This window comes from Microcaecilia unicolor, chromosome 7, assembly GCF_901765095.1.
Source record: "Microcaecilia unicolor chromosome 7, aMicUni1.1, whole genome shotgun sequence".
Classification (NCBI taxonomy): domain Eukaryota; kingdom Metazoa; phylum Chordata; class Amphibia; order Gymnophiona; family Siphonopidae; genus Microcaecilia; species Microcaecilia unicolor.
In genome coordinates, this window is record NC_044037.1 from 169,868,535 (window position 1) to 169,889,532 (window position 20,998).

The 20,998-nt window shown below is 43.2% G+C and overlaps 1 protein-coding gene across 1 annotated transcript in view; it reads right to left on the bottom strand.

The window, feature by feature from the left end:
* Positions 1 to 988: 988 nt before the first annotated feature.
* CD28 (CD28 molecule) overlaps positions 989 to 20,998 on the bottom strand; it is a 71,817-nt gene continuing 51,807 nt past the window's right edge. The window contains exons 3-4 of the mRNA XM_030209668.1: positions 16,532 to 16,638; positions 989 to 2,509 (exon numbers count right to left, since the gene is read on the bottom strand). Of these exons, the coding sequence (XP_030065528.1) occupies positions 2,393 to 2,509; positions 16,532 to 16,638 (224 nt within the window). The 3' untranslated portion in view covers positions 989 to 2,392. The remainder of the gene's footprint in view (positions 2,510 to 16,531; positions 16,639 to 20,998) is intronic.

The window sequence follows — 20,998 nt, forward strand, 5'->3', positions numbered from 1 at the left end:
GCGCCTGTCTGCTTCACTCGTTCCAAGCTCCCTCTGGCCCGGAACAGGAAGTAACCTGTTCCGGGGCAAAGGGAGCACGGAACGAACGGAGCAGACAGGCACGCGGCACCCCCCCCCCCCCCAGCGGCATGCACCCAGGGTGGACCGCTCCCCCCCTTGGTACGCCACTGCATTCCCTTTCATCTTTAATCTACTCCCCATTACCATATTTGTAAACCCTGTAATCATTGTTCTCCTCTCATTCATTCCCCCCCCCAAACACACACACACACTGCCCTCTCTCATAGGGCTCCACCATTCCCAGCTTCTTCCTCCCTCCACCCTTCTAGCTCAGCATCTGCTCCCTCTTTCTCCCCTCCCCACCCTCATAGCCTGATATCTCCCTGTCCTTTCCATTCCACCCCACCCCCAGCATCTTCCTTCCCTTTTCTCTTCCCTCCTGCCCCCCTTCCCCTGTGGTCCAGCATTTCTCCCTCTCTCTTCCCTCCCTCCCATTGTCCAGCATCTGTCCCTCAATCCCTTCTGCCCCTGAATCTAGCATTTCACTCGTTCTACCCCCCCCCCCCATATGCATCTCTCCTTCCCTCTTCTCCATCCCATGTCCAACATCTTCTTTTTCTCTTCCCTCCTCCCTTTCTCCCATTGTCCACTATTTCTCTTTTTTTCTCTTTCTCTCCCCCTATCCCTTGTAACCTAGTTCCAACATCTCCCCCCCCCCCCATGCAGCATCTCTCCCTCTGTCCCCTCCACTGCCATGTCCAACATTTCTCCCTCTCCACCCCCTATACAGTATCTCTCCTTCCCTCCTTCTACTGCCATGTCCAACATTTCTCCCTCTCTTGCCCCTCTCCCCCCCCATGCACCATCTTTCCCTCCCTTCCACTTGACCCCCTATGTCCAATTCTCCTTCTCTCCCACCCAGACCCACCCGAGACTACGCTACTGATGTAATAAAGTATAAGAGGCTTTGTGCACAGCTTAGAGCAGTTTCTATGCACAATTATCTGTGCACTTCGGCCAACTTATGCTTAAATGAGCTTTGTGCATGAGCAAACTGTACACCAAAACTCATTTAGACATTATTCACAACTTATTTAAATCCCACGATAATGAAGGTAGTAACTAATAAACCAAAGTTGCAAAGAAGTGCACAGAAGTTTTCTAAGCTCGTTCTTTTGTGGTAAGTATTGATAAGAACATGCCTGTTTCTTCTCTTTTATGAAAGTATGAAGGACTGTCAACTTTTTTCTTCTTTTATTAAGGGGTATGGGTAAAAAACAACACAGGGGAATGATGAACTGAGGTGATTCTTTTGCTGCATGCAAGGGTAAGTGGGGAGTGCCACAGCTGGTAAAGGTAAGCAATGTGTTCAGCTACAGATAGTTACTTGATATCTTTATGCATGATATATACCAGTGTTCTTCAGTGTAAAGCCAGGGGGCCAATGGCGGCACTTGGAGACCTCTGGAGTGGCCCTCATCATCATTCTGTCTTTTTTTTCTGCTACTCTCTGCCTCTCTAACCAAGTTCATGACAGAAAGAGGGATGTGGATGGGAGGCAGAGCCACATGCTTGAAGGACAAGGCATTTTTCAATAGGTGAATTGGAAATGCCCATTTCCTTGAGGATATGCTCAAGAAATAGTTTGAAGGCGAGCTGGTGGGGTAGATGTCATTGATATATACTGGTCAGTGTTGTGACCTCGCATGGGAAGATATTTGGTGGCTCTCCTTCAGCTCATTGGATCCAAAGTGGCACCAACTTAAAATTTAGTGAAGACCACTGGTATATTCATTTCTAACATTTCAGATTCACAAGTCTCTGTGCATGCATCTCCAGGTCCATATACAACCCTATGTAAACAAATGATTCTGTTGCTGATACATGACTGATGTATGCACTTTTCCATGCTGATTTCTTAACTTTCTTGTGTTTGTGCACATTTTTATGAACATAATATTTGCATATGATTTTTTTAAGTTGCATTAGGTGCAAGAATTATTTTCAAGCAATGGTCCCAACACACAGCTTATTACATCAGTTCCAAAATAAGAAAGATCTTTGAATACATCTGGCTATGGTCCACCTGTGAAACCATTTGTCTCTCCTCCCTGAAAATTAACCTATGGATACAGGTTCTTCAACAGCAAAATTTAGTCATCTAATAGCAAGCTAACATACATGGGTGTCAGATACAGTAACAAACATTATCCATTATTGTTCTTCCTGCCTAATCAGTTCAACCAGTTTCCAAGTGTTTCAATAAGATTTCATAGGATGAATTTAGCTTGTATTACAGGTTTTCTTTCTATGTAAATGAAATTGGTTGACAGTTAAGTATTGTAATGCTAGGAATACAGATTATACAAGAAGTCAATATTGTATGTAAGGCTCAATGGAATTTGGGATTTCCTCGAGTTGGTATGTAGGGCTGATAATATTTGTTAGGTCTCCGTGGTGTCGTGTTCATATAGTCACTTTGATGGAGCTTGGTTTTCTTGCTCTTCTGCTGTAGAATAAAAAAAAAGGAAAACTTGAAATAACATCCACAATTGGTAGCTCAATACAGAAGCAGAGATTGTATGAACAAGTGGAATGTTTATATAGCAAAACAAGACAAACGGGCCCTTCTACTAAAGTATGCTAGATCTGGGAAAACGTTATAATGCGGAACTTTCCTGAGAGCTAAGCCTAGATTTTATATAGAACTGTTTCTATTAGTGTGTAGTACCTGCAAAATGTTCACTCAGGGGCACATAGTGTCCATTTAGGAAGTGCTAAGCACTGTTCCCTCTAAGCTGAGTCGAGTCCTCCAACTAAATTCCTATCAATGGGGGGTGATGCTTCAATATTGTATTTTCCATCACTAGGGACAGGCAGGTTCCATGGTGTCCTGCAGAGCTTGCCTATCCATCACTATTAAAAATATGATGTAAACACCCCTCACCCTTTGATGTAGTCTAGGCAGCTGCCTAGATTAAGCCCAGTAGGAGGACAACAGGGGTGCACACTATTATTTATTTGATGGGACCAGGGCAGGACTAGGACATATCTAGGAGGTCAAGCAAGCTCTGCAGCAGACCTTACACTTCACACAATGATGGAGACCACACCAGTTCTTTTGCTGAAAACCAGAATTTTAACTGTCCTTCAACTGATGAGGGTACAGCTTCAACCATTTCTATACAGGTGGCCAACTACCCTGCTTATTTTCAAAGGAGAAGGGCGGCCATCTTCCGACACAAATCGGGAGATGGCCGGCCTTCTCCTAAAGCCGACCAAATCGGTATAATCGAAAGCTGATTTTGGCCGGCTTCAACTGCTTTCCATCGCAGGGCTAGCCAAAGTTAAAGGGGGCGTTTCGGCAAGGGTATAGAAGGCGGGACGGGGACATGGTTACGAGATGGCCGGCTTCGGCCAATAATGGAAAAAAGAAGGCCGGCTCTGACGGCTCTTTACTTGGTCCATTTATTTTTAGGACCAAGCCTCAAAAAAGTGCCACAACTGACCAGATGACCACCAGAGGAAATCGGGGATCACCTCCCCTTACTCCCCCAGTGGTCACCAACCCCCTCCCACCCAAAAAAAAACCAACATTTTTTTGCCAGCCTCTATGCCAGCCTCAAATGTCATACCCAGCTCCATCACAGCACTATGTAGGTCCCTGGAACAGTTTTTAGTGGGTACTGCAGTACACTTCAGGCAGGCGGACCCAGGCCCCCCCCCCCCCCCCCACCTATTACACTTGTGGTGGTAAATGGGAGCCCTCCAAAACTTACCTGAAACCCACTGTACCCACATGTAGGTGCCCCCTGTTACCTTTTAAGGGCTATGATAGTGTTGTACAGTTATGGGTAGTGGGTTTGGGGGGTTTTGGGGGGCTCAGCACCCCTAGGGTGCCCGGTTGGTGTCCTGGCATGTGAGGGGGACCAGTGCACTATAAATGCTGGCTCCTCCCATGACCAAATGGCTTGGATTTGGCCGGGTTTGAGATGGCCGCCATTAGTTTCCATTATTGGCAAAAACCAATGGCGGCCATCTCTAATGCCAGCAATCTCTAAGGCCGGCCCAAATGTTGAGATTTGGCCGACCCTGACCGTATTATCGAAATGAAAGATGGCCGGCCATCTTGTTTCGATAATACGGTTGGGTATGCCGCTCTACGGGGCCGGCCTTAGAGATGGCCGCCCATATAGATGGCCGGCCCCGTTCGATTATGCCCCTCCATATTAGCTTTCTCCTCTCCTCCAAAACACAAACATTACAAACAGCTCCTCCTTGTTCTCCTTGTTACACAAAACCCACTCCCCATCATGGTGAGGGCTTGGCTTGGCTTTCACAGTTCATTTGCTGTTATACATAAGCAGATGTTAACTGTTATCAAAAGCCAATTAGATAGTAATCACTTACAGGCTCCTTGGTATCTAGGTAATAGACACTCTGGTTCTGCAGCAAGGCTGTTTCAGATGTTAAACAGATCTTTTCTCCTCCTGCCTGCTATGGTTATAAGTTGCAGGGCAGGCTGCCTGGATGTCACCACAGGTACCCTGAATGAATTCCTCTCTCCTTCTTCCATGGACTAGAAAGGGGAGGAAGTTCCCCATACTTTCCCACTAAAACAAGCCAGCAACCGGGTTTCAGGTCTGTTACCTGTCCCTTGGTCCTTGAATCCTTCCTCCTTTAGCAAGTGCCTATTAATCCCAACTTGTGGGAGTATGACAAGCTGATTCTGCATTCAGGATTTCTACATCAGGCTGGACAGGAGGGATCTCCCTCTTGGCATGGGTCTGAATAGCTAACCAGAAATGTATTACCTCATAAATAGCAGTGCTAACTTTGCCCGGTTAGCTATGCGGGTGCCAGCTGTGCATATCAGCTGCCACTTACATAAATATGGAGTTACAGCTTATTGGAGCACCAGAATGAGGCTTGGAATTCACAGTGAGAGACAACTGGAAGAGCAGGCTGACACTTGGAAGAGTAGCCTAGTGGTTAGTGCAGTGGACTTTGATCCTGGGGAACTGAGTTTGATTCCCACTGCAGCTCCTCGTGACTCTGGGCAAGTCACTTAACCCTCCATTGCCCCTGGTACAAAATAAGTACCTGAATATATGTAAACCGCTTTGAATGTATATCAAGTCCCATTTCCCTTTCATTAGCCGAATAGTGAATACGACCCAAAAAACTGCACACACTGCAAGAAAGTAGCCCAAAAATCGACAAACCCGCCAACACCAAAACTTTCCTACCACTAGTCTTCATAACTAGCCCAGTTAGGCAGGAAACTTGCCCAACAGGCAACACTGGTATTCAGTATTGCTGTAACTTCCTGATTGTCCTTCCATCAGTGCCCCTAGTGACACGCACTGATCCTATTGGTCCCCTTCCTTGCCCTCCAGCCTTGTGGGCTATCTTTTTCTCTCCCCCACCCTGCAAGGCAGAATCTTCATTTTGACTTAGAGCATACAATACTGCACTGCCCTCTCTCCTCTAGGAAAGCAGATTCTATTTTCACCATTCACTTTCTCTTTTGCTCACCTCCTTTAGACCCAACTTCTCAGTGTCCTCAATTTATTACCCACATAGTTCTAGCTGTACAATAAATTAACCCATTCTTCATTCTATTAACCTCACTGAAATACTGTCAGCCTGTCAGCAACTATGAATATCCAGTTGAAAGACTCTTGCCCTGTGGGTGTTGGGGTCCAAGTTTAACTGGCAGATTATCAATGCATGTTCACATGTTGTGAGATCAGCACACAGTATATCCAGACCTACTGGCCTCAACACACAGGGTATCCGCTCACAGCATTACAACTTCAACTATTATGACTGCACATTCAAATTGTCTCTATTGTTAAAAAAATATCCTCTATATGTTTTGGTTTTGATTTAATTTAATGGTATTAATGTTTATTCCACTTATCACAAAAGGCATCTTAACATTTACATTAAAAAGGCAAGAAGGAGGAACAGAAAGATTAAAGGAAGAAAGAGAGAAAAATTACATTTCTTGGGAACAGAGGGAGGAAGATAAAGATTAAATGAAAGAAGGGGATGAGGAAACAGGGGAGAGTAAAGCAGAGAGAGAAGAAAAAAGAAAAAGGCAATGAAAAAGACTTCATTTCCTTTTCCAGTTACAGAAAATGCATTTTAGCTTTATATTTGTGAACATGAGCCTGAAAGGCATGCAAACTATAAAAAAAACTTTAGAGGGATCATCTGGTAGTAGTAGTCTGCCCCAGGTCCCATAGAAATAGAATGGACCTTGTGGCATATAGCACATGCTAACCATTAGTAAATGACCCCCTATTCATTTTATCAGTCCTGTTGGCTGAACATGGCTAGAGGTGCATGTAAATTTAATCATGTAGCCCTTTTACTGAAAGAGGGACATTGGTTGCTTATTTCATACAGAACTGCATATAAAATTTTGACTCCTCCACAGGGTATTTTATACACGTATGCCGATGGTTCTCTTTTGTCTCCTTATTCCCTATTGACCAACAAGAATATTCCATTCCTCACAGCAAAATTTCTTAGATATACCTTCAGACAGGTGGAAGTGGCCAAGATGGAGGCATGACTCCATTGAGCAGTGGCAATCATGGTTTCTCTCTACAACTCAATTTTTCTTAACATACCTTCTTCTTCGAAATGCCTCATACAAAGAGGAAGGGGATGGTGAGGGGTGTTCCTTTGTCAGCCCAGGCATCATCCCCATGTAGCAAAGAATGGACTGCTATATCACCAGAGCCCCGATGGTGAGGAGCGGAGAAGGTTTTCTGGCTGTGGGGCTGACTGAAGAAGAACCAGCCCACTTGTGCTCTAGGACCACTTTGTCCTCTCCGGAGATCAGTTCACCACTGTGTCCGGCTGAGTTGTCAATGAAGTCTATGGAGCAGCATGAGCTGAAAAATGCAGTACTAACTGCTTCAGGTTGGGGAGAGATGCTGGACCATTTCAGCCATAGTTCAATGAATGGAGGAGAGGCAGTGGTTATGCTTGCTACTACAGAATTGAATTCCACCATCAAGAAATCAGTTGAAGAAGTGGCTTCTTTATCTTCAAGAGTTGGAAGTCTGGCTAAGACAGTGGATGATTTCAATAATGATTTGTCAAGCAAAATCCAGAATATTCAAGGCGAAATTGTTCTGCTCCAAGATTTTAAACAGGAAGCAGTTAAAGATTAGACTCTGCTTCATAGAAAGATAGAACAATTAGACAATTTCAACAGATGGCTAAATCTCCAGATATTGAGTTTTCCAAAGGCCCAGGGCATTTCTTCTTTAGACATATTTAAAAAATACCTAATTGAAATTCTTAAGTATTCTTCTGACAATATTCCCCCAGTGAAAATGATTTTTCATATACCATCTTTGTCAAAAAATGCCCAGAGTGTAGTCATGACTATTCAAAATATTTCATCAATATTGGAGGACATATCTGACATAACTCAGAGATCTACTTTGATTGTGAGTTTTGCCTTTCAGCAAGATCTGAATGCATTAATGAAAATGAATTTCCTTAACATACAAGCTTTATTCCATAGGCAAAGGATGTAGACATATCCCTAATCAGTTAAAATCCTTCTTGGACATGAAGAAAATTGCTTCATTTGGTCCGTGTTAAAAAAGAGTTGGGTGTCTGCATTAATGCCTTTCCTCTAGATTGTTTTTTTTTGTTGTTGTTGTTTTTTTGCTTTCTATTTGACCTCCCTATCTTAGGAATAACTCCCCCCCCCCCTTAAAGTGGTATAAGAAAGAAATCGAGAGCCCCTTTTGCCAAATGGCAGTAAAAGGGGCCCTGCGGTGATGTCGGCGTGTGGGTTTGCCACGCACCAAGGCCCCCCCTTTTACCACCGCCCCGAGAAAGGAAATTCTGGGCAGGGGATAGAAATGGCCATACGGTCAGTGAAACACCTACTGGGCATCCATTTCCCCGGTGAGCCATTACCGCCACCTACTTAGGAGACGGTAAGGGCTCCCACACTCTTCAATGCTGCCTTCGGCACCTAACCGCTCGAGAAATATAAAATGCCCCAATCCATCCACCCTATCAGATTAACTGTTCACTCGTCCTCTAGATTGTTCACTTGTCTTTAGATTGTTCTCTTGTCTTTTAGATTGTAAGCTCTTTGAGCAGGGACTGTCCTTCTATGTTTGAATTGTACAGCGCTGCGTAACCCTAGTAGCGCTTTAGAAATGTTTGTTAGTAGTAGTAGGCTCCCACACTAACCCGGCACTAACCATGCCAGAAATGGTGCGTGGTGGGGGCAGTCACTACTGCTAGGCTCCTGTGGTAGCCCGGCAGTAGTGCCGAATCACCACGTAGCAAGCCTGCGGTGGGATTGTTGCACTTTAGTAAAAGGGCCCGTGAATGTTTTCTAGTAATATGATTTGATTGCTATGATGTTATTACTTATATGTATCTCTGTAGCAAGTGGATACTTGTGATTGTTAATCTTAAATTCCAATCAATAAAAGATGTTTTAAAAAAAAAAGAATTTCTTAGATATCTTCACAGAAACATATTGGGTTAAATATCATTCATAGTGCTATTTTAGTGTTTTGGGACCAACACTGGAAAAAACTCCAATCTCACTTATGTTTTTAATTTCTTTATAAATTTTTGATATAATAGTTCTAATCTTATTTCTATATAGAGGTACTTAGATCTTAGATTTATCTGTTGAAAGAGTTTGAACATAAAAAAGGGGCCCTAAATAAGGGGGTCTTTTACTTAAGCATGCTGGCGTTTTTAGCTAAAGACACCCATAGGAATACATGGGTGTCTTTATGGTTTAACATGTGCCTATTTTTAACTCATGATTAAAACGCCAACATGCCTAAGTAAATGACCCCCTTAGTTCCTTATTTTCTTACTCCTGTTACTCTATCTTATCTATCTATATGTTCCATCTATGCTGTCTATCAAAGTGTTTTATTGTGTTTTGTGTTGATATTGTACTATTATTTGAATATTTTTACTGCTGTAATTGTCTGTTGCTTATGTTTGACTTATTCTTGCTGTACACCGCCTTGAATGAATTCCTTCAAAAAGGCAGTAAATAAATCCTAATAAGTAAATAAAGACTAGGTTCAGAAGAATTATTCAATTTGCTGTTAGACCAAAGGTTCTGGGGGCAGCACAGGAGCTTGGACCCTCAGATTTCTTTGGACTTTTCTATCCTATTTTATTTTGATTTTATTTATATACTGCTAATGTGTTAATTTACGTGTATATTGTTATTATTTATTTCTGTTTTTCATTCTCTGGTTTGAGCTGATAAAGTATCTTGGTGGTACACCAGTTAGAGGTATAATAAGAATGTATTAAACTTGCAACTGGTGCCTTGTAATTTCTGTAATATCTCCCTTTGGAAAAGGATTGCATGCCATGTAATACAGTTCTCATTTCACTTTCCCCTCATATGAGTTTCAAATTGAATTGAAATAAGCCCATTGCTGCTTTGTCGTAGTTTGCTTCAAATGCCTTTCAAAAGGAAACGCACTTTGAACTTATTTTTCTGGATGTTGAATGAAGACTGTGTTGTGAGTTACCTGTTCTACCCCACCATCTAGTATTAACGGTACAGCAGAATGCTAAAAATTGATTGGCTGTGAGTGCCCTACAGTCAATTGCTTTTGTTACCCCAAACAGGTTTCAAGCAGGTGCAGAAGATATACATCAATATCATCTTCAGCATTCAAGCATTATTTCTAGGTGAGGTGCATTTTTAGTTGCATAAGTAGAACTTTATTGTTTGACACAGAACTAGACTAGCAATAAAAGAGGAAGGCAGAAAAAATATGAAGAAAGAAAGACAAGAAAAGCTTAACAGGAGTCCTTTACCTAGCTGTGGTAAAAAGTGGCCTGCAGTACTGTGGGCGTGAGGAATTGCTACATGCTGAGGCCACTTTTTATCATGGCCGTAAAAAGGCTATTTTTCTATTTATACCATTAATGGTCATGTGCTAATTTGACAATTGGTGCACGGCCATTTAATGCCTGAGCCCTTACCGCCACCTATTTAGGAGGCAGTAAGGGCTCGTGAGCTAATCCAGCAGTAATCGGGCAGTACACGGCGATGGCCATTTGCTGCCCAATTACTGCTGGGAACGCCTACTCCCCACCCCCGCATTATAAATTATTTTCTAGTGCGGGAAATGGCACGTGGCAAACTCAGTACTATTGCCAGAGGCCTAGGCATGCTCAGCGGTACTGCTGTTGGCCACATGCTACCCGTGTGGTAGCCTGCCACTTGATAAAAAGGCCCTTAAGTTTGACAACTCTGGCCGGACCTATTCATTGAGAGGGAAGAGTGGGCTAACTGAAGCTCATTTAAACAAAACAATGTCAAAAAATCACTAGGAATTTTATAAATCCTATTTTCAAAAAAGTGGTGTGGCATCAATTACATTGAGGAAAGAGCATAATAACAAAATGCATACAAAATTCATTCATTTAGATTAATTGAACATATTTCCTTGTATTTATTTCACAATAGTTTGGTTTTCTGTACGAAGCAGGGTCTCAGAAAAATCTGGAGCCTCTGCTCCTAATATGTGTAAAGCAGAATTTGGAAAGGTGTTCATCTAACTAAGGGGTCCTTTTACTAAGCTGTGGAAAAAAGGGCCCTGCGGTAGTAGTAGGGGCTATTTTTCCCGTGCATCAGGGCCCTTTTTATCGCAACAGGTAACCCCCCCCCCCCAAAAAAAAATGGTCACACGGTAAGATAACCCTTACCGTGTGACCATGCAGCAGGGAGCACTTACAGTCACCCAGCAGTACCAGGCAGCGTGTGGCGATGCCTGATTACCGCTGCTGTTAGCACCGTGCTAGGGAAAACAATTTCCTGCAGCACCGGAAATGGTGTACGCTCCAGCCGGAACAGTAGTGATGGGGGCTGTTTTTGCCACACACCAGGGCCCTTTTTACCGCAACGGGTAGGAAGCCCCTAAGAAAGACATGGCCAAGCGGTAAGATTAAAGAATTGTTTTCCATAGCGCTGGAAATGGCGTACACTCGAGGCAGGACTACTGCCAGCGGCCACATTGGGCTGCTGCTAGTTGCAGGTTGCCACACGGCAACCCTTTAGTAAAAGGGCCCCTTAGCCAAGATCACAAGGTGCAGCAATGGAATCTGAGCTATGCTTAGCTGGTTCTCAGCCTGGTGCTCTAACCACTAGGCTACTCCTCCCTAGAGGCCAACTGAACATGGATCCCTTTATAAAATACACATAAGGTGATGGGAAAACATGCCAATTTGTCAGCAAGTAGAGTAGTATCAGCCATTTTACAAAAAAAAAAACAATTTAAAAAAAGAGTGATATAACTTAAGACTCTGTATATGGTAGCGCTTAAAAGTGCAGGTGGCAAATTTTGCCACCTTCTTGTGTAATTGGCAGCCTTTGTGAATGTAAGTAGCAGATTTTACAAAATTGCTTGCCCAGTCCATCAATATCACCCTTTTGACTAGTCACCTTAATGTTTTTATGAAGATAATAAAAATATTTAATATTAAAAGCCTCAAAAGTAAGCTGAAGAGTATCCTTAATATACATTTTAAATAGTTTATGAGGGGAAAGAAAATGTGTAACTGGAAAGTTTAAAAATCTCAAATTCAGTACTCTATAATTTTTTTTATTTTTATTACATTTGTACCCCGCGCTTTCCCACTCATGGCAGGCTCAATGCAGCTTACATATTGTATACAGGTACTTATTTGTACCTGGGGCAATGGAGGGTTAGGTGACTTGCCCAGAGTCACAAGGAGCTGCCTGTGCCTGAAGTGGGAATTGAACTCAGTTCCTCAGGACCAAAGTCCATCACCCTAACCACTAGGCCCTATAGTAACTCAGGGGTCTTTTTACTAAACTGTGGGAAAAAGGGCGCTGCACTAGTGGCTGGGCTGTTTTTCCCGCATGCCAGGGCCTTTTTTACTGTAGCAGGTAAAAAGACCCCTGGCACACATGGCCATGCGGTAGGAGAACTCTTACTGCATAGCCATGCAACAGGAAGCGCTTACCCCCACCCATTGAGGTGGCAAGAAGGGCTCCCGCGCTAACCCGGCGGAAACCGGGCAGCTCGAGGCAGTGCCCGATTGCCACTGGGTTGCCGTCATGCAAGTCATTTACAGGGGTTTTCTTTTTCCCCCGAAAATGGTGCATGCTTAGGGCAGGTCTGGTCACTTTGGGCCAACGGTAATCCCCAGAAAAGTGAGCAGTAAACCCGCATTGAGCTTACCGCCACTCTGTAAAAGGGCCCCTAAGTAAATGTAACTAGTTACTACACTTAAGTAAAAGTTCTGTTACTTTTACTTGTAAAGAAGTACAGGAAAAATTTGTTACTTTTACTTTTACCGAAGTAATAATTTTACCAATTCTTACTACTTTTACCTAGCTACTCCTGATGCTTGCAGTTAAAAGTAAAAAATGAAAGTGGCAGAGAGACCTAAAGGATGATTCCTTAGTAAACCAAATGAAACAGCAAAACCTGGAACAGGATTTTGTAATTGCAAATCTTGTCACACAAACAGTGGATCATCTCATCTTAAATTTTGGTGTTCAGGGAATACAGCCTATGACAATAGTAGAATTGTGTGTGCTTGTTGAACTGGTTACTAGTCTTTAGCCAAACAGAACAATGATGAGTTTGGTCACTTTAAAGCAGAGATGATTCTGAAGCTGGTTGTAATTCTTGGAGAACAGACATATGTTTCTGTTACAACAGACTGCTGGACTTCCCATGGAAAATTTTACATTAAGACTGAGCTCATTGTCTTTCTACCCAAACCCTCTTCTCCTCTCCCTCCACTCTCCATCTCGGTTGACAACATCCTCATCCTTCCCGTTTCATCAGCCCGAAACCTCGGAGTCATTTTCGACTCCTCCCTCTCCTTTTCTACGCATATCCAACAAACAGCCAAGACCTGTCGCTTCTTTCTCTATAATATTAGCAAAATTCGCCCGTTTCTCTCCGAACAGACCACCCGAACCCTCATCCACTCTCTCGTTACCTCTCGCCTTGACTATTGCAACCTACTACTCACTGGCCTCCCACTCAACCATCTATCCCCCCTTCAATCCGTCCAGAACTCTGCCGCGCGTCTTATCTTCCGCATGGACCGATATACTCACATCACCCCTCTCCTTAAGTCACTTCACTGGCTCCCGATCAGATACCGTATACAGTTCAAGCTTCTCCTTCTAACCTACAAATGCACTCAATCTGCAGCCTCTCATTACCTCTCTACCCTCATCTCCCCTTACGTTCCTACCCATAACCTCCGCTCACAGGACAAATTGCTCCTATCTGTACCCTTCTCCACCACCGCCAACTCCAGGCTCCACCCTTTCTGTCTCGCCTCACCCTATGCTTGGAATAAACATCCTGAGCACATATGCCAAGCCCCCTCCCTGCCGATCTTCAAATCCTTACTTAAAGCCCACCTCTTCACTCTAGCTTTCGACACATAACCACCTACCTCTATTCTGAAAACCTATACTGCCCCATTTGATTTACTGCATAATTGTCCTTTAGATTGTAAGCTCCTTTGAGCAGGGACCGTCCTTCCTTGTTAAAAATATTATTTAAAAATTGTACAGCACTGCATGACCCTAGTAGCGTTTTATAAATGTTAAATAGTAGTAGTAGTAGTAGATAGTCTGCTTGTCTGGCCTTAAGACTGAAGAGTTTCCATACATTTGACATTCTTGCATCAGTTCTTGAAGATAGTCAGAATTTGCCATCAGATGAAAAATAGGCCATCAACAATGATTTCAACTTTGTGAAAGCCTTCTCTGTAATTGGACAGCATGGCAATGATAATCAAGATGAAGATTCAAGTGATGAATTAGCACTAATACTAATGCAGATGACAATGACAACAATGATGATAAAGTGTTCTTTGCTATAAGGAAGTGTTTCAGACAGAGATTCCTTTGATTAATAACTGCAGACTCAGTTAAAAGGCATCAGTAATATTGCGGCCTGGCCTGGTGAAGGAATTTTTTATCAGCCTGAACAATCCACTTCCTCATAGTACAGTTGTTGAACACCTTCTTAGCTGTGGTGGATTAAAGGCTCACAAGCGCATTCACATGAGTGACAGTCATTTTCAAAATTTAGCTTTACTAAAAGTGAAGTAGATTGAATTGTAGAGCAATAAAATTGTTTGGATAAAAATGTTAACAATAGTTGCATTCATTTTAGTTATGGTACCTTTACTTTTTACTCAAAAAGTATTATATTAGACAATAAAGGTTTTACTTTTATTTAAGTAATTTTGTAATGTATTCCTCATTGTACTTTTACTTAAGTACTTTGACCTAGTACTTTGAACAACACTGCTTAAATTACATGCTCGAGACATATTTTCCAATTCTTCCATTTGTAAATGAAGTAATAAACTGTCCATAGTAGAAGCGACTAATGCAGATTGACACACAGTAATTTGAGATTCAGTTTTCTCCATTTTCTTATCCATTGTTGACAACCTTGTATCCTGACCAACAAACTTTGCAGCAGTTTCCTCAGTAAATTTACTATATAAAGACAAGTAAAGTCTTATCCATTCTGATGACATCAAAGACATCTTTTAAAGAGATATCCTGTGTTGCAGTCAGAGAAACCAAAGAGTCTTTAAAGGTCTTAAAAAGAATCGGTGAAGGTATCTTTTACCAAAGCAGACTAAACCTCGACAGCACCAGAGGAATTGAGAGATGAACTGTCTATCGGGGCAAAAACCCCTGGGCTCAAAATGCACCCATCAAATGCAGCATAACCTTCTCTCACAGTACAGGTTGAGGGGGTGGAGTTCTACCGCTCACCCCACCCCCCTCCCCCCCGAGAGAAACCTCAGGAGATAATGAAGTACTCACAAGTTACAACAGATGTTGAAATAGGCTCCACAGCAGCATTTTAAAACTCGTGTAGGCTTTTACTTTCTAACTGCAGTTCTCATGTATCACAAGATCAATAGTCAAAATGTTCATACATGCCATTCTGTGAGTTTAAAAATGCTTGCAGTCCTGGTGTGGGGTGGCTGATCAGCTACTAAGGAGGGAAAGATGCCTTGGAGTTACTGGCAGAGCCTATCCAGAGAGTAAGGAGAGAATAAAACAGCCTAGAGACTGCTGGCAGAGCTCATTCACCAAGGAGAGTAAGAAGCTCTGAGGCTCCTGAACGAGCCCATTTTTCTGGCAACTGAAGAGTAGAAAAAGTGACCCAGAAGCCTCAGGCATGGACCATCCTGCCAGCAGCTGAAGAAGACAGGAGGTGGCCTAGGAAACCATTAGTGGCCAAAGAGGAAAGGAGGAATTATAAAGGCCACTGGCAGAGACCACCCAGGAAGAAAAGAGGAAACCCTGAACTCCCATGAGTAGCAGAGGAAAGAAAAACGAAGAATTAATGATGGAGGGTATTGGCAGTTGCTAGCCACAGCATAGGCTCCCATGGAAGCAGGGGGAAAAATTGGGGGGGGGGGGGAGGCAGGAAAGAAGGGTACCATTTGATGCTTGGGAAAAGGGGATGAAGGCAAACACAGTTACTGTGTATTTCATTTCTTTATTTTTAAACTTTTTATTGGGGAACAGAACACAGTACAACAGTAATGGGGGAGGAGAAATTTGCAGAGTGCTGGGGCAGTTGCAGAGGGATATTTTTTTGGGGGGTAAGGGCAGTTTGCAGGGAGTAGTTTTTGGAGCAGGGTAGTTTGTGGGATAATAGGGCAGTTGCATAAGAAGATAGTTTTGGGAGTTTGGGATAAGTTTGCAGGGTGATGGAGCAATTGGGGTAATTTTTGGAGTAGACTATTTTGTGGGGTGATTGAGAAGTTGCATGAGGAGGTTGTTTAGGGGGTTGGGGGCAGTTTGCATATTGCGGGACAGTTGTGGGGTTAGTTTTTGGAGTGGGACAGTTTGCGGGCTGATAGGGCAGTTGCAGGGGGGCAGCATTGGGAGTGGTGCAATTAACAATCTGGTGGGGCCAATGCCAATATAGTTTTGGGGGATGAGATAGTTTGCAGGGTGGTGGGGCAGTTATGGGGTAGTTTTGACTTGGAGCAATTTGCAGTTAATGGGGCAGTTGTAGGAGATTTTGTGGGATTGGAGCAGTTTGGGGGGTTAGGAGAGAAGAGGGTGAAAAGCAATTTCAAATGAGAAATTCTCTAACTGCTAAATTTCACTGTATGTTCAGTTTCTTTGCTACAGAAGATGGACCTCCTTCTCTCACAGAAATGCATTGTGCCATTTTTGGGGGGTGGGGAGGGGGTTGTCTGGAACTCCCAGTCCAAGCTGGCCCATTTTTGAATTTGACATGACTTTTTACTGGTTTTTCCCACAAGCCAAATTTAAGCCCCCAGACAGACATTCTTGACCCCTCTCTGTATAATTCTTTTCAACTTACATTGGATTGGAAAGAATAAAAAGGAAAGAAATGTATTATATCTATATTTTCCCTGCACACTCCTACTAGACCCAGCTCATGGCTAACCATGACTGAAAGTAAAATAAAAAGATAATCCTTACCCAGCAGTAACAGCCGGCTGCTGTCATTAACACACTGTAAAATACCAACATCCCAACCAAAGCCACCATCAACAAGAAAGGCTTAGGAGGTTCACAAAACAGCTTCTCTGAAAGAAAAGGAAAACAGTGTCAATGTCTATTGAAACCACATAAGCAGTAAGACTGACTTCTTCTCCAGTACTGATTTTAAAAGAGCAATGCATAACCATTTTTTTTTAGCACTTTATACTAACCAACTTGTAACCCTTCCTTGCCTCTCTCTAACTTTCCCCTTCCCTCCACTTTCCCCAGTTTCCTGGTGCTTGAATCATGGTTTTAAAGCAACTTGTTTCACTGTGGGCTTTAAATGTGATATTTATATATTATTTTTTTCCAGGAAACAAAAGGGATCTTTTACTAAGCCACGGTAGTGTTTTTAGCTCGCTTTAGAAATCAGCTGCCAGTAAATGCCGAGACCCCCGTAGAACACCGCCTGTGCTAGGGGTACTGAATCTCAGTGGGGGAGGGGGCTTTATTTGTAAAACATGGAGTATGTTGGGAAGGTGCAGCACCATGGGAATGGTCTGCAACAATTATTTAATTCCCCACCTCAGCCGTCTTTTGCTTTACAGTGTTCTCTTTGTCAGAAGCACCACAGCACTTACTGCCTCCTCTTGAGGTGGTGGTAATTGTGGCCATGCTATAGGCAATCAGGATAGATCAGTGGCATAGCCACAAGTGGGCCTGGGTAGGCGAGGGCCCACCCATTTAGGGTTCAGGCCCACCCAACAGTAGCACACATTTAGTGGTAGCTGATGGGATCCCAAGCTCGGCCAGCTGAAGACTGCGAATGTTCAGTTTTCAGAGCATGCCTGCACCAGACTGCCAAGGTGGAAAGAAGCGTTTTCCCACCAGCTGAGATATTTTTTGGGTGGTGGTTGGGGTGGGGGGGAGAACAATTGGTGTCCACCCACTTCTTCCCTAGGCCCACCCAAAATCTGTTGTCTGGCTACGCCCCTGGGATAGATAGCATTCAGTAATGACCTGCACACTAGATGTCAGGCCAGACCACTCCCTTGCTCAACCTCTGCCCTGCCCATTGCTACCTCAATCAGTTAGCAAAACATTTTTACAGTGTAGTCTGTCTTAACATATGGTAAATGTTAACACAGGTCAGTGCTAGCATGATAAAACTCACACTAGCAGCTCAACACAGCTTGGTAAACAGTCCCAAATGCAGCTGTTTTAATACTTAGCTCCCAGTGATCCCTCACTATCCAGTCCAGGATATCGCTGTTGGCCATGGGAACTATGGTGCTCAGCAGCACTGTAACAGAAACCCTTTGGTTTCTAGGAATGGGAAATTTTTATTTTGTGACATTTCCATGTTGTTTCCAGGAATGTTCATTTTTTTTCCTGGCATTTGTTCGTTACAGGGTCTATGTCGTTGAGAGTATGCACACTTTGCACTACTTGAAAAGACAGCACACACCTCCTAAAGGGTGCACACCTTTTACAAATAGGATGCACTATCTGCACAGTTTGCATGCTTTTCCTGATGGTGAAATTCCCCCCCCCCCCCCCAAATAATCAAATTCCAGTTTAAAAATATGCAAAGGTTAGCTAAAGAATTTGCCCTTACTGATAGCGCAGGGCCATTCAGCATTGAGAGGGTGCACGAAAACCAAAGGCGGCCTTGTGCTGTGATAAAGTTCACCACTACTCGCACAAACTGGAAATACTTTGTGGGTATTGTCAAAGGAGGAATTCGCTGACTTACGATGGTGTGCCTATTCAAATATACCAAGATTATTCAGCAGCTCTGCAGGATCGTCACAGGCAATTTACCCCTATTTGTGCAGCCTTGCATGAGGCAGGTCACCAATTTATGCTGTTATACCTAGCTACATTAAAAGTTTACATCAATGGCCGCCAAAGCATCTACGATTCACCTGATGCTACAAGTTTGTCAAGAGCAGCGGGACGAGTCTCTGATGATAGCGACTTGATGTACTTTATCTATTCACAGGCTATTTTGCCCTGGCTACTTTAATCACTTTTGTTCATTGCTAGTATGCTCAGTTTATAATAAGGTCTCCTTGTGCATTATTGTAGGGACAGGTACTTCTCACTTTCTTGGCTTTTCCAGGGACACACGATTGCTTTGGGGGTGGCGAGAGCACAGGACATTAAGCATTATAACTGGTCTGATTCTTTTTCACTTCGCATTGCTGTGGCAGGAAACTATGAGGGATAATTTTAAGGGGTATTGGAGAGGGAGGGAGATAATTGTTCTAAGTGGGTGTTGGAATTTATGAAGTTCTTTTATTGCTTCTTCTTGGTTCTTAATTTTGGGGGGAGGATTTGGAGATTGGATTTCAATATGGGGGGTCATTTTTAATCACACACTCTTTCAGGATAACTGTGCCTTTCTATGCATGTGTAATTTGTGGGCACTGCTTTTGAACCTGGGTCTGGGGTGGAGGCTGGGCACACTGGTTCCCTTTTTACTGTATTTTATTTGTCTCTGTTTATTTCCTGTTTTTGAGGGGCATTGGCCCCTAGCTGCAGGATAATCACGTGGAACGTGAGAGGTGTGTCCTCCTCCATAAAGCATTCAAAATATAGCTGCGGTGTCAGGGGGCAGACGTGGCTTGTCTGCAGGAGACACGCCTGACAGTCTTGGAGCACGCAAAGCTGCAACAAAGCTGGGGGGGGGGAGATCATTTTGCTTCTTCAACAGGATGTAGAGGGGGAGTGGCTGCTCTTTTACATAAGTCCCTGGCTTGCACAGCAGAGACTGTGATGAAGGATCCATCTGGACACTATCTGTCTTTATGGCTATGGCTACAGGGTCGTGAACTATATCTATTGGTGGTCTATGGCCCAACTCCTTATGTCAAGACCTTTTATTCTTCCCCATTACAGCAGCTGTTCCCATATATGGAAAAATCACTTATAGTAGTTGGAGATTTTAATCTTATGGATCCCATGGTGGATAGTGCACTGGTCTCATTGAGTTGACACGGGAGAGGCATGTTACCAGCCTTTTGTAGATCCCTAAATCTTGTGGATATGTGGCGTCTACTGCACCCGTTGGAGTTAGATTATACACACTGGTCTCAGGGTCATGACTCCAACTCTCAGATAGATTGTATTCTTCTCTCTAATAAACTCTTTCCATTCGTCACAGAAGCTGTTATAGAACCCAAGAAGGTCTCAGATCATGCTCCCATGTGGATAGATCTGGAGGCCCCTGTGCAATATGAAATTACTACAGGGTGGAGAATTCCCACTTACTTATTGTATGATTCAGACTTTCGGACTTACCTTCTCCATAAATGGGAGGATTTTCAGATGTTTAATGCTCAGCATATGGATCAACCAGAACTTTATTGGATTGCAGCCAAAGCTGTACTGCGCAGAGATATTATTTCATACAATGTAACGCACAATAAAAATCTAACCTTGGAAACACAACTTAAACGAGCTAAGAGGGATTATCTCAGAACTCCCACCCCTCAAAAGAAAGAGTCATATCGCTCGACACAGGTAGCCCTCAATTCTCTTATCTATGCACAAACGGAGCATTATATATCAAAACTTGGTAATAAGCCCAGTAAACTACCAGTGTGCATTGTCAAAACATGGGGGGGGGGGGGCAATAGGACTATAGCCTCTTTGTCAGACCCTTCAGGATGGGTGATCAATGCTGTGGATGGTATTTCTCGCCAACTGCAAGATCACTTTCATACCTTGTATTCGAAGCCCCCTAATGTAGATTCCTCATTAATCTCTCATTTTTTTAGATAAAGCAGCTATGCCCCATTTATCAGATGAGGATAGTCAATTGTTTAATGCACCTATACAGGCTAAGGAACTCCAATTAGCAATTAAAAAATTAAAATCTTGTTCGGCGCCGGGCACTGATGATTTCATAGGAGAATTCTACAACTTTACGTTCATACTATATGTCAATTATAGACTTAGGCTCCTTTCCTATGCATGGGAATGTGTTTCTTATCACCTTATTACCTAAGCCTGGGAAACCCCACAAAGAAGCAGAGTCCTACAGACTGATTTTGCTTCTTAATGTTGATGTGAAATTTTTAGCTAAAATATTGGCCACTCGTTTGGTGCCACTGTTACCTTCACTGATAGACTCCGCCCAGGTAGGCTTTCTTCAGGCTTTCCAGTCAGTTTTACATGTCCAACAGCTGGTCTTGTCTATGTTTTATTACACTATTAACAATATTCCAGCACTGTTGGTCAGCCTGAATGCAGCCAAGGCATTTGACCAAATCCGTTAGCAGCATCTTTTTCAGGTCTTGGCTCAGGTGGGAATTGGGTTTGATTTTATAGAGCAATTCAAACCCTTCATGTTCTACCCCAAGTGGAATTGCTTATTAATGGTGACCGTACTCCCTTGATAACCATTTTCCGGGGTACGAGACAGGGATGCCCCCTCACTCCTCTCCTGTTTGTGCT